Source organism: Nicotiana tomentosiformis, chromosome 1 (assembly GCF_000390325.3).
Source record: "Nicotiana tomentosiformis chromosome 1, ASM39032v3, whole genome shotgun sequence".
NCBI lineage: Eukaryota > Viridiplantae > Streptophyta > Magnoliopsida > Solanales > Solanaceae > Nicotiana > Nicotiana tomentosiformis.
The window spans coordinates 150,096,342-150,109,119 of NC_090812.1; the positions used below are offsets into that span (position 1 = coordinate 150,096,342).

At 39.8% G+C, this 12,778-nt stretch overlaps 1 protein-coding gene across 1 annotated transcript; it reads right to left on the reverse strand.

Annotated features, from left to right (window-relative positions):
- Positions 1–929: 929 nt before the first annotated feature.
- On the reverse strand, positions 930–1,337 carry LOC138891575 (uncharacterized). Its single transcript, XM_070175104.1, has one exon. It carries the CDS (start codon positions 1,335–1,337, stop codon positions 930–932), a length of 408 nt encoding a protein of 135 aa, XP_070031205.1.
- Between the last annotated feature and the right edge of the window lie 11,441 nt (positions 1,338–12,778).

Consider the following 12,778-nt stretch of genomic DNA (forward strand, 5'->3'; position numbering starts at 1 on the left):
GCCATCTTATTTTGATACAGCTGACCATGGCATACTGCATCCATTCTCTTCTCTTCAATGAGCATGAGTTGCTCCTTCCTGACCCGTATCCATTATGCATCGTCTAACTTGGCCTCTTAAATGACCCTTAAAGATGGTATCTCGGCCTTTGAGGGTATCATAGCTTCAGTGCCATATACCAATATGTATGGCGTTGCCCCAGTGGATGTCCTCATGGAGGTCTGATAACCCAGTAAGGCGAAGGTCAATTTCTCATGCCATTTCCTATTATTGACCACTATTTTTCGCAGAATCCTTTTGATGTTTTTGTTGGCTTCTTCAAGTGCTCCATTCATTAGTGGCATGTAGGCTGTAGAGTTATAGTGGACAATTCTAAACTTCTCGCAAATTTTCTTCATGAGATCACTGTTGAGATTGGCCGCATTGTCAGTGATGATTGACTCGGGTATCCCAAACCGGCATACTATGTTGTTACGTATGAAGTTTGCTACTACTTTCTTCGTGACGGCCTTGTATGTAGAAGCTTCGACCCATTTGGTGAAGTAATCAATTGCTACCAAGATAAAACGGTGCTTACTTGATGTAGAGGGCTCTATAGGCCCGATTACGTCCATGTCCCAAGCGGAAAATGGCCAAGGAAAACCCATTACGTTCAGCTCATTAGGTGGAACCTGGATGAAGTCCCCATGGATCTGGCACTGGTGACACTTCTGCACATAGCGGATACTACCACTTTCCATGGTCATCCAAAAGTATCTGGCTCTTAAAACCTTCTTGGCTAAGGTGAAGCCATTCATCTGGGGTCCGCATGTCCCTACATGTATTTCTTCTAGCAGTCTGGTTGCTTCAACGACATCTACATATCTTAACAGACCCAAGTCTGGGGTCCTCCTATATAGGACTTCCCCATTGAGGAAAAGGTGATTTGCCTACCTTCTAAGTGCTCGCTTTTGACTAGTAGTAGAATTCTCTGGATACTCTCTTGTTTCAAGGATTCTTTTAATGTCATAGTACCATGGCTTACCGTCTGGCTCTTCGTCTACATGAAAACAGTACGCATGTTGATCCTTTATCTCTATCTCAATAGGGTCGATGTAATTCTTATCTGGATGCTGAATCATGGATGACAAGGTTGCGAGGGCGTCGACAAACTCATTTTGAATCCTGGGAATGTGCTTGAACTTGATCTTTGTGAACTTCTTACATAGCTCCTTTACACAGTGCAGGTATGGAAGGATCTTGACGTTCTTGGTAGTCCATTCTCCTTGAACTTGATATATAAACAGATCAGAATCTCCTATGACCAAAAGCTCCTTGATATTCATGTCAACCGCCATTCTAATCCCGAGGATGCATCCTTCATACTCAGCCATATTATTGGTGCAAGGGAACTTTATCTTTGTCGATGCCGCATAATGCTATCGTGACTCTGAAATTAGGACTACCCCAATTCCTACTCCCTTGAAATTTGTTGCTCCGCCGAAGAACATTCTCCACCCTGGGTATGACTTTGCAATATTTTCTCCGGCGTACAACACTTCTTCATCTGGGAAGTATGTAGTGAGCGACTCATAATCCTTTTCCACTGGATTCTCTACAAGGTGGTCGGCTAAGACTTGTCCTTTGATGGCCTTCTGTGTTATTTACACAATGTCAAATTTGCTAAAAGGAATCTGCCATTTGGCTAGTTTTCCTGTAAGCATCGGCTTCTGAAAGATATACTAGAGCGGGTCAATCGGGGATGTTAAATTCATGGTGTATGCTGACATGTAATGCCTCAATTTGTAGGCGATCCAAGTCAAGGTGCAACAAGTGCGCTCTATCAGAGTGTATTGGCCTCACATGTGAACTTCTTGCTTAAGTAATAGATAGCTTGCTCCTTTCTTTCGGTCTCATCGTGTTGTCCCAACACGCATCCAAATGCATTGTCCAAGACTGACAGGTATAACAACAATAGTTTCCCGGGTTCAGGAGGAAACCAACACTGGTGGATTTGACAAGTACTCCTTGATCTTGTTAAAGACTTTCTGACACTCTTCTATCCATTTTGTGGCAACATCATTTTTTAGCAGCTTAAAGATAGATTCGCAAATTACTGTGTTCTGGGCTATGAATCGGTTGATGTATAAATGAAGCGGTAAATAAGTTTGCAGTAATTTTAAGAAAGCCTTTCTTTTTTATTTCATCAAAAGAGGAACGTCTAAGAGTTCAATGAGGCAATTACCAAAAACGTATAGACACGGTTCAAGCCTCAATTGACCATGCATTGTTTCAAAAGTTTTATAATTCCACACTACCAAGACTCCCGCCGAACCAAAGACGGGCTGGCGGTCCAATTCTATAGGTCCTCTCCTGGTTCGGCATTCTGAATGGTCGGTGTCTTGATATCAACTTTGTCGCAGCATTCCTTAATCATAGTCACGAACAACTTTCCCATTCCATCGATTATGTCATCCTCTGGTGTTGAGCTCTGATCCATACCCAAAACATGATCTGGCACAAAAGCTCTTTTCCCGAAGCTATCGGTATAAGTCTTTCCAGTCGAAGGTTGATACCCTATGCCGACTCTACCTTTCTGCCCACTTGGCTCAATCGGCTCTGTTATCCCATTTGATCGGGCTCCCAGCCCGGTTCCTAGTCTGTATCTGTACTTCATCATTTCTCTCATAGATATCTTTGATCTATAGGGTGACTGCATACCCAGATTTTGCTCGGTCTTTTCTATCTCCGTGGTATGCATGATCTCAACCGTATGATAAGTGACCCCGTCTAATCCTTATATGAATGGGAAAAAATGTTCCAGGTAAGCTGAATGGCTCCATTCACTGTGGAATACAATCTCTTGACAACCCCATCCGAACTTCATGCATTGGTGTAGGGTAGACAAAACTGCCCCTGCCATGTGTATCCAAGGTCTTCCTAGCAACAGGTTGTATAAAGATGAAATATCCATTACTTGGAACAGTATGGGCAACTCAACTGGTCCAATTTGCAGAGCCAAATAAATTTTTTCAGTGACGTCCTTCTGTGACCCGTTGAAAGCTCTTACCCTCACATGACTTTCTTTTACTTCTCTCAGATGAATACCTAACTCTCATAGGGTAGAGAGCGGGCATATATTGACTCATGATCCTCCATCAACAAGTACTCAAGACACCACCTTATGTCCACATTTGATGGTGATATGTAAAGCTTTGTTGTGACCCACGCCCTCTATAGGAAGCTCGTCTCTTTGTAAGGTGATCATATTTGCTTTAACCATCTTTCCGATGGTTGCTGCCAATGCCTCGCTGATGGTGCTGCTCGGCACGCTTACTCCGCTTAACACTTTCATCAAGGCGTCTTTGTGACTGTCAGAACTCATCAATAAATTCATAATTGATATTTGTGTCGGGGTTTTCTTTAACTGTTCCTCCAAGGAGTATTCTTTGGTTGACATCTTTTTCTAGAATTCTGCGGCCTCCGGATTTGTTATAGTCCTTCTCTAAATCTTTTCCCTTATTGGATTCCCTTGGTTTACTTCCTCAGGAGCGTAACACCTTCCTGACCTAGTCATTCCATGAGCCTCTACGGAATCCATCATCATGGCCTTCCATTTTTGCTGATATGTCCATGGGACTATCCTGTATTCCCGATCATCTTTATCCCTAATAGCAGTGGTGGACTGTTGGTGGTAAGGCTGGACCATCACTGTAGGTTTTAACTGTACGTTGATCATTGGAGTCCTTCGAGATAGGACCCTTGCAGCCTTAGCATTTCCTATTGTGACGATGGTTCCTTTCAGGTCATATTCTTCATCCAGGGTGATCATATTAGCTCCTTGATTCCAGTGGTTCGGCTACGGGCAATGGTTCACAATGGGCGGAGCTGGGGTGCACTGAATGGCTCCACTTTTGATCAGTGACTCAATTTCATTTTTCACTTTGAAGCAATCCTCGATATCATGACCTGGCACATTTGAGTGGTAGACGCACCGTTTGGTTGCATCAAATTATTTTGAAGGATACTCATGAATCCTTCCTTTTATTGGATATATCAAGCCTACTCTCCTCAGTATTTCAAACGGTTGAGCTAAAGGTTTAGCAATCGGGGTGTAGTTTCTAGGACCTCTTTCTTCAAAATTTGGGCGAGGTCGGGGTGCATATGTGGGTCGACTTTGATGAGTGTTTGAATTAGAACGTATGGTCGTGGTGGATGTAGATTTGTATAGGCGCGAGGTGGGTTATGTTGAGGTTGGGGATTGCAGTATAATTGTGCGTTGTATACCGGAGCATAAGCAGGTGGGTGTGGGGAATGGGTATTTGGAGAGTAAGAGTTGTTTCCATGGTGTGGATTGGACTGGTAATTGGGAATGATTGCTTATACCTCTTCCTTTTTCTTTTTTTCGCTGCCTATTGAACCGGATTGGATTTCTTTGCTAGCTGCTTGCAATGCAACCATAGATTGTACCTTGCCGAACTTTATACCTTCCTCTAAAAAGTCTCCCATTTTAAGAAGTTTAGGGAACTTCTGCCCCATCAAGCCCATCATTTTCTCAAAATAGATTCCTTCTGAGCCCTGATGAAATACTTAGTCAACTCACTATCATCTAAAGGGGGTCGTGCTCTGGCGGCCTCCGACCTCCACCGGCGTGCAAACTCTTGGAATAATTCTGACGACTTCTTCTGCAAGTTTACCAGAGAGAACCTATTAGGGGTAATTTCTATGTTGAACCGGAAGCGGTTCATGAAATCTTCTGCCATATTCTGCCACTCCCTCCAGTTTCGGGGATCTTGGCGAGTGTACCAAGTAAGTGCCTCCCCTGTCAAACTCCTTATGAGTAGCTTTATCCTTAACTTCTCGTTTCTTCCTACTCCAACTAGCTTATCGCAGTAGGCTCTCAAGTGTTCATGGGGATCACCTGTCTCATCATAGATATCAAACTTCAGAGGATTGTACCCTATCGACATATCCACATCATGATGGATACACAGATCCTTACAATCTAGACTTTCGCTCCCTCGAGCAACCTAAAGTTGGGTTTGTTTCCTTTTCATCGGCATATTGATCAACTTCATAAGGCAGCCTGACTGTGACAGGCATTGTGAAGGTGGGTTTTAAAATTGTATATACGGGAGGAATATATCGCTCATGTGTAATGGTATGCGTCACGGGTATGTGTTGGTTTTGGTTAGTGGTGAAGGTGACGCCTTCACGAGGAAGGGTATGAACTATGTTGGTGGCAACTGGTGGATTTTGAGGTGTTTGAACTTAATTTGGTACATAAGGAGTGTATATAGGAGGGTTGGATGGGTTTGCAGAGGTTACTGGAGGTATAATCAGGGTTGTAAGGACGGAAGTTGGGGTATTGTTTCCATAGCGAGTACTGGCAGGAAAGTGATCGGGGATTGAATCTAGGGAAGGAGAACATGGTGGTTGTGGGAGCATCGTCACGGCTAGATGTTCCAATTTCCAAATGTGTTGTACTTCCTACCTTAATGATTTCATCCCTTGGGCCATCCTAGCCATATTTTCGTCATTCCGCGTATCATCTTTCTCTCCTGATCGCCCCTGGATATCAGCTATTACTAGAGCATGTTTGGTCGGGATATCTGTCGTAGACATCTTCCCTTTCGACCTCAAGTTGTACGGTGGTTCCGCCAAATTTGGGTCAACACAAACCAACTTCTTCTTTGGGGAATAATAATAAAGTAATACAAGAAAAGAAAATAAAAGAAAAAGAAAAAGAATAAAAGTCAGTTTCAGTGTTTGCACAAATATAGGCACATAGAACATTTAGTTAATGTTTTCAAGCAAGTGTGTTTTCCTAAAGTTCGGGGGACTTCCCTTTTCCGGAGGTAGGCCTAAACAAACAATTAAATTTGGACACATTCAGATCCGAAGCAGATTTTGATTTTCATTGATAATATTTGGATTGTAACAGGCGAGAGCAAAGGTTACATCATTGTTTTAAACATTCATAAGATTACACGGGCTAAAACAAACTTGCCCTTAGGGAATAGGAAGGTTCGATATAAAAGATACAAGGTGGGAAAAAGGAGTGAAATCAACCAGCTTCTAATAACCACCCTCGGAATAGTTTTCCATATCTTCTTCCTCTTTCGGTTCCTCTTTTGGATCTTTTTCAAATTCTTCATCATTGTCATTGAACTCAGGCTCTTCCTATGGGTCTTCCTCTGATTCTATTTCATATTCAATTTGTATACACTCGATCACCCGATCATCATCCTCTGGAGGTGGCAACATGTGATCAACCGACTCGGGGATCACTTGGCGGTGCATGGAGGTGGTCACAAGGTAGTGTACCAGAATCTCATGATAGATTTGCAAGGCCGCCACTGCATCTTCCATCCAGGCTATTCCTTCCCTGCTCGATCGGGCTAGCTCATCTTCTTCATTGATCCAAACATAATATTCCGGAGTACCCCACGAAATTTGACCCATCGACATTGTGATTAGATCGTTCCATTCCTCATGAAGCCTCCTTATCCTCGGTATCGGGATCTGCCCATTGTACTCATCTTCATACAGTGTCGTCCTCGTCTAGAGAGGTACATCCTGAATCAACCCAAATTGCCTGAGAACTCGTAAAGGTGAGTATAGTTGGATGCCCTTGAATCCTATCAGCTCAATGAAATACTTCCGGGGAGTCCTTAGAATTGCCCTGCTGCTCAGCCATGGCAGCTTCCAGTTTATCCATTCTCCGCTCAAGTTGGTTAACATCTCTCTCCATTCTTCATGTCCATGCGGGGAGACTCAATGCCTCATTCTCTCAATGTGACTTTGAATCATGTTGCTAACGCCCACAAAGTAGTCAATTGTGTCCTCTCGTTGAAAAAAGTGCTCCGTGGCCCATATTTGAAGCAACAGGTTGCAGCCCTTGAAGAAATCGTACCCCCGGGAACATGCAGACAATGTTCTGCAAATCTCTGCTAACACCATAGGTACCAGGGTTGCTTGGAGGTTGCCTCGGAATGTTGCCAAGATTACATACAACAAGTTGATATTGATTTGTCCTCTTCTTTGGGGAAAAACCAACCGTCCTAGCAGTGCCAAAGAAAAGGTTATGGGTCTGAGACTTTCCCACGTTGACTAATCACATATAATTCTCCTAAGTGCCATCATTCATAGCTCTCACGATGCCCAAACCTGTCGAACTTACCCATCCATCTTCAATGTTTCTCAAACCCCGACTGTTTGCCAAGCCCAAAGCATCGAGAAACCTGTAGCCGGGCATGGTGACTGGTAGTATCGACTTCCTCCCAGTAAATGGTAGCTCTGAGAAGCTAGTAACTTCTTCCAATGTTGGTACCAACTTATAATCAGCAAACTTGAAAACTACCTTGGCTGGATCCCAGAACTCTATCAGCAAGCGGATAAACACCCTGTCAGCCCGGATATTTAGTAAGGCAGTCAATGCTCCTAGGTGCGTCCTGATTTCATCTCCATGCTCTCAGCGGATGTTCTTCCACCATTATTTTAGCTTGTGCGATGTTCCCATGACCATGTTGATCTCGGGGATATTTTGGTTGATTTTCATTTCTGAAGAGGGTAGAGAAAAGGGTTTGATAAATATTTGCTTCGGATCTTAAGTGTCTCATCATGATTAGTTCGTCCTTCCACAAAATTCATGTCACTGGATGTATGACCCGTTGACATTAGGGTGACTTTCCTAATTGTGTGCCGATGCCAAGGACCAACCCACCTAATATTTATGAAACATGACATATGTTTGCTAGAGTAGAGTTTTTCCTAATTTTGAGTTGGACTGAATACTGCGAGAAGTTATATCAGTTGACCTGACAAAGCCATTCTCTGAAACTAAAGAATTTTGAAAGAAGGTTCGGAGGGGTGTAAAATATAACCCTCGCATGCCATTGTATGTGATAGTTACGGTCAAGACCCGATAGGAAAGAGTGTGATGACAGTATATATAAAGCGGTAACAGATAGTGGGATATTAGCAATATATTTAAAATAAGCAGTACATAATGAGCAAGTAAGGCAGGTAAGCATACAATTGCAAATTAAACACAGTTAAAGCAGTGTACAAACAATCCTATGTTCCAAGTCTAGTCTAAGTCTGCTAAGATCGGAACCTAAGTGTGAAGTCCCCAACGGAGTCGCCATGTTCTTGCACCCTATTTTGCACGAGTCAAATTAAGATTCAACTAGTAGTTTTCCTGTTGATGATAAAAATAGAGTCACCACCTAATATTTAAAGATATACTAGGGTACCTGTTTAATTTCCAAGATCACTTCTCTATTGTTCTGCTAACCGGTGAGATTTTGGGTAAAGGTTCTTGTTCTTCTAAGGGAAAGGTATTAGGTACCCTTTAAAATCTACCTGGGGTAGCATCATAAGACTTAGACTAGGTTTAAGGAATTAGATGTCTATATTTTGCTTAATTAGTGCTTAAAAGTATGGCTTATTGTATATCTAGTTTAAAGATTATCACTTGAAAATAGGATATGTAATTTTAAAAGGAGATATAGGTTTCATTTGTAAAAGCCCTTAAATTGTTACAGCTATATAATTGAAAGATTTTTTAGCAGTATACCTATAATGTTTATATTTGCAAACCTTGTGAGATGTGGCTAAGTTTAAAACAAATTATCTTTGAAATGGTGTGGCTTATCTATATAACTCTAGTAATGTAAAGCTTGTGTACAGAGATAGTCTTTAGGTATGTCTTGAAGATTAGTTCTCAAACCTCATATTTATTTTTGAAGAAACCGTCTGAAAACCTTGGCTTTGCAACAACACTTGTTCGATTTTCTTTGAAGAAAAGCTCAAATTTAGAAGACCAATTTTAGATTCCGGTTCTTCTAGTTTTTGAATAAAAGAGAAGACTGTCGACCTTCGCAAAGGCTGTCTTAGTTTCAAAAGACTTCATGAAAATCATTAGTAAAGGTTAAGATATGAATAACATAAATGATTAACGAATTAGAATTATGGTTACTAAGTCACAATATTTCTTTTATCTTATGCCTTTAGAGTTTGCCTAGGTTGTTAACTATAATTCAAAGATATAATGCAAGAGCAATCAATCAAATGTCACAAGTGTTATACACAAGTGTTATACACATAGGAGATAATCAGTAGGCTTAAAGCGATAAGGGAAAGAGGTGACTCTAGGTTTGGGCCTAAGATGAGGTAAGCCCATCAGAATAGCAAAGAAAGACAGCATCAACTTCGAACTCCCAAAAGGTTCAGGCAAAGAGCTAGGCCTGAGTTCTTTGGGAACTCGGCAGGCCCATTTTAATTACATATGCAAAAGAAAGAGAAAGTCATTAGATATATGGTCCAATACACATAATTATATGTAAGTAACACTAATATAGATCCAAGATAAATTATAAAATCAACAATAATTAAGGATGCAAAATTAGTATAAGGTCATATATAGTAAAGCAATTTACAATGAAAAAAACCTTTGTTTCCATTGAACACTAAACCTAGAGAGATTAATAAATGTCAATATATTAGAGGCTAGGGGTGGAATTCCATTACTTCAAAGATCACAAGGGTCTCAAGGACCCCGAGCAGTGCTTGTGTCAGGGAGAGTAACTCAACATAGAACTAAATTCTACTCCCAAATACCCATAGCTACTCATACTTACTCTTCTCCACAAGTTTGGGTGCTAATGAGGTATTCATTTTAAGCTTCAATACCACAATGGTGATTTATACACAATGAGGGATATATTTCAATGACTCATCCGGAATACCAAAGCACCATCAGACATCTCATGATTTGCATACAAGCATGTAGTACTATCATGTATTCTTATCAAGCTTAAGAGCACTCAGATAGTCAATTGTAGGTGCCAGCAAACATTGAGAGGACAACAACACATGAATACAAAAACTCAGAATAGGTAGGTCATGTAGTTCAAAGGGGTATAAGAAGTATCAGGTGTATTGCTCTTAATAATCCTGTTAGAAGGCGCATGCTTATAGAAGATCCTTACCTATAATCTTGTACTTAATCATACATATTTAATGGGGTTATACAAACCAACATTCCATTTCTTACTGAGTGAGAAAGTTAACAAACCACTTCAACATTCTTAAGAAAATAGGGGCAAGCAAATATATTGGCAAGTAATCTCCAAAGAGATCTTCATTCACATCTAAGTTGATTAAGAGTTAAACATATGGTTCTACATTCAAACAGGATAGATGAACATTTAAAGGGGCTCTTTCTAAGTCTAGAGGTAAACTTCAGTGAACTTAGTAGGTTTCAATGGCCTGGTAACACAGTCACAGATATAATATACAAGCAACAGTTTCCTTTAAGGCAAAGATGAGTACATAACTCCTAATATGTGGCATTTAAACAGGTGCCTGATGTATTCTAACCAAAACCTGCAGCATTATAATATGGCTGAGTATTGAACATGGAATTTGGGCTAACATTGTCATCATAGTGGTTCTGAACAGTGAACACTAGTACTAGGAAAGCATATTCAGTTATGAGCTAAATTGATTAGTTGTTACAATGAATCTTTGCAACACATGGTTTTATCAGACAGTACTCAACTACAGTAGGTAAAATTCCAATTAGATTTATAAACATGACTCAAGCAAGTGGAGAGCAGAAGACAGAGCTGAAGTGCACAGGTTCCTTAGGGCTTAATCCTAGTTAATTTATGGCATTATCTCATATAGTGAAGTTCACAGATGTGCTAAACATTTATGGGAGTTGATAGAAGGCCTTACACTGATTTTAGAGCTACAGAATCATAACTAAATATATTTTAAGGTAGAGATAGTTCAAACATTGTAAACTACCATGTTTAAGTTATGTGAGAGACCTATACTCAGCAGCATACACCCATTAAGGCTAAACATCAAGTGAATCATGCCAATAATACTAAGTCATAACACACATGAAGGTTACAATAGAACATCAGGAAATCAAGCGAGCTATTAAGATTGTTTGAGGGTCCTTTGGTTATTCTAACAAGTTGAATAGTAGATATAAGTTATCAAAATGTTCATTAGGATGAACTAATCAATACATGGTTCTAATTTCAACACCTTAAGGAACTTATGATTTCAGAATCTATTAACCAGTTATAGATTAATAACGAACACATAAAAATAGTCAGCCGCAACACATTATCGATAGTGTCATTTAAAAAAAGATAACAGAACAAATCATGCTTGCAAATTCAAATAATTAAAAGAGGAGGAGAGTTGAGGTTCACAGACCTCCTTTAGGGCAGAAAACCAAACAAAGACTTTGTTTAGCCATTTTAGAAGCCAAAGACTCAAACTTTCGATTATTGAGAAAACTTAGAACCGAAAAAGAGAGAGAAATCAAAAATCGATTAAGAACTTAGGCTTTAATTGAAAAAATCTAAATGATAATTTATTGTGTATTGATTTTCTTCAGACTGTTAGGTGTTGTTAGGTGAGAGTCAACCAGGCTCATATTTATAGTGCCTCAAGATCTAGGGTTCCGGTAGATTCAAATTGGTGAGTGGAAGGTAACGAAAGGCTAATAATGCGAGAAAATCAAGTGAAAATCAAAGAAGAGCAGAGGTGAAAAACAGTATTTGATTTTACTTGAGTGGAATGTAGACCTTTGATGGCAACGACCCATCGGACAAATCCCAAAAATCCAGAGGTCACTACGTTTGACCTCTGGGTACAAAATCTTCATGATGAAGCTCTGAGGAGGCTTCTCATGCATTTTGACTTGAAAGAACACAAGAAATCTCACGCGATTTGAGATTTCACACTTTAGTCTGTAATTTCAATATTGGGGCTTTTGAAATTATATGGTGAAAACGGAAAGAAAACAACAAGATTTGTAGTACAGGGACAAGATGGATAGCCATGCATGCCATGGATTTAAAAGTCTACAAGTGATTTGAGATTTTATTTTCGGTTAGGGTTTTCGGATTTAGAGATTTTGAATCTCAATGTTGAAAAAGGAAAGAAGACAGCATGATTCATGGATAGGCAAGTAGAAAGAATGATTTGGGGACAGGATTTGTGACCTTGCACAAATTTGTGCAAGGTCTATGACTGATTTGGTTGTCTCATTTGAGAGAAGAAGGGGAAAGGGGGCGGCTAGGATAACGGGGAAATGATTTAGGGTTTGGGTAGTTTGGGTCGTCTCTAGGGGGTTAACGTCAAGGGAAGGGATCTGGGCCGTTGATTCTTTAGATCAACGACCCTGATAATTCGGGGTTTAAAATTTTTTTATGAAAAAATACGGGAACCGTTGGATCTGTGTGATCCAACGGCTATGGTAATATTCGGTAGGAGGTTTAAAATTAAAAGAAAAATGGGATAAATATAGACCGTTGATAGTTTGGATCGACGACTCATATGGTTTGTGCTTGTTTTGTGAGTGGAGATGATGAGTGATGTTGCGCAATTTGATTGACTAAGAGAGGGTGGCGGGGATCTTCAAGGTGGATTGGAGGAGCTTGGACTTGGATTAGATTTTGGCTTTGGGCTTGGTTATTGGGTCGTTTTTTTATTTAAATGGTAGCCACTTTATGTTTAATTTGGAGATTGCAATGGTAATCTTTAAGTTTTCTAACCCTTTTGAAATTAATTTAAATAAACTTAATTAATTTCCATAAAATATAGTAAAAATTATAATTATCAAATATACTACTAATTATTTTAATTAATTATTTATAAAAATATTTTGTCTTCTAAATTATGACACTAATTTCAAAATATTAAAATAGTAAACTAATACTAGAAATTAAGGAATAATTTATTAAATTAATTAAAAAGCTTATGTAAT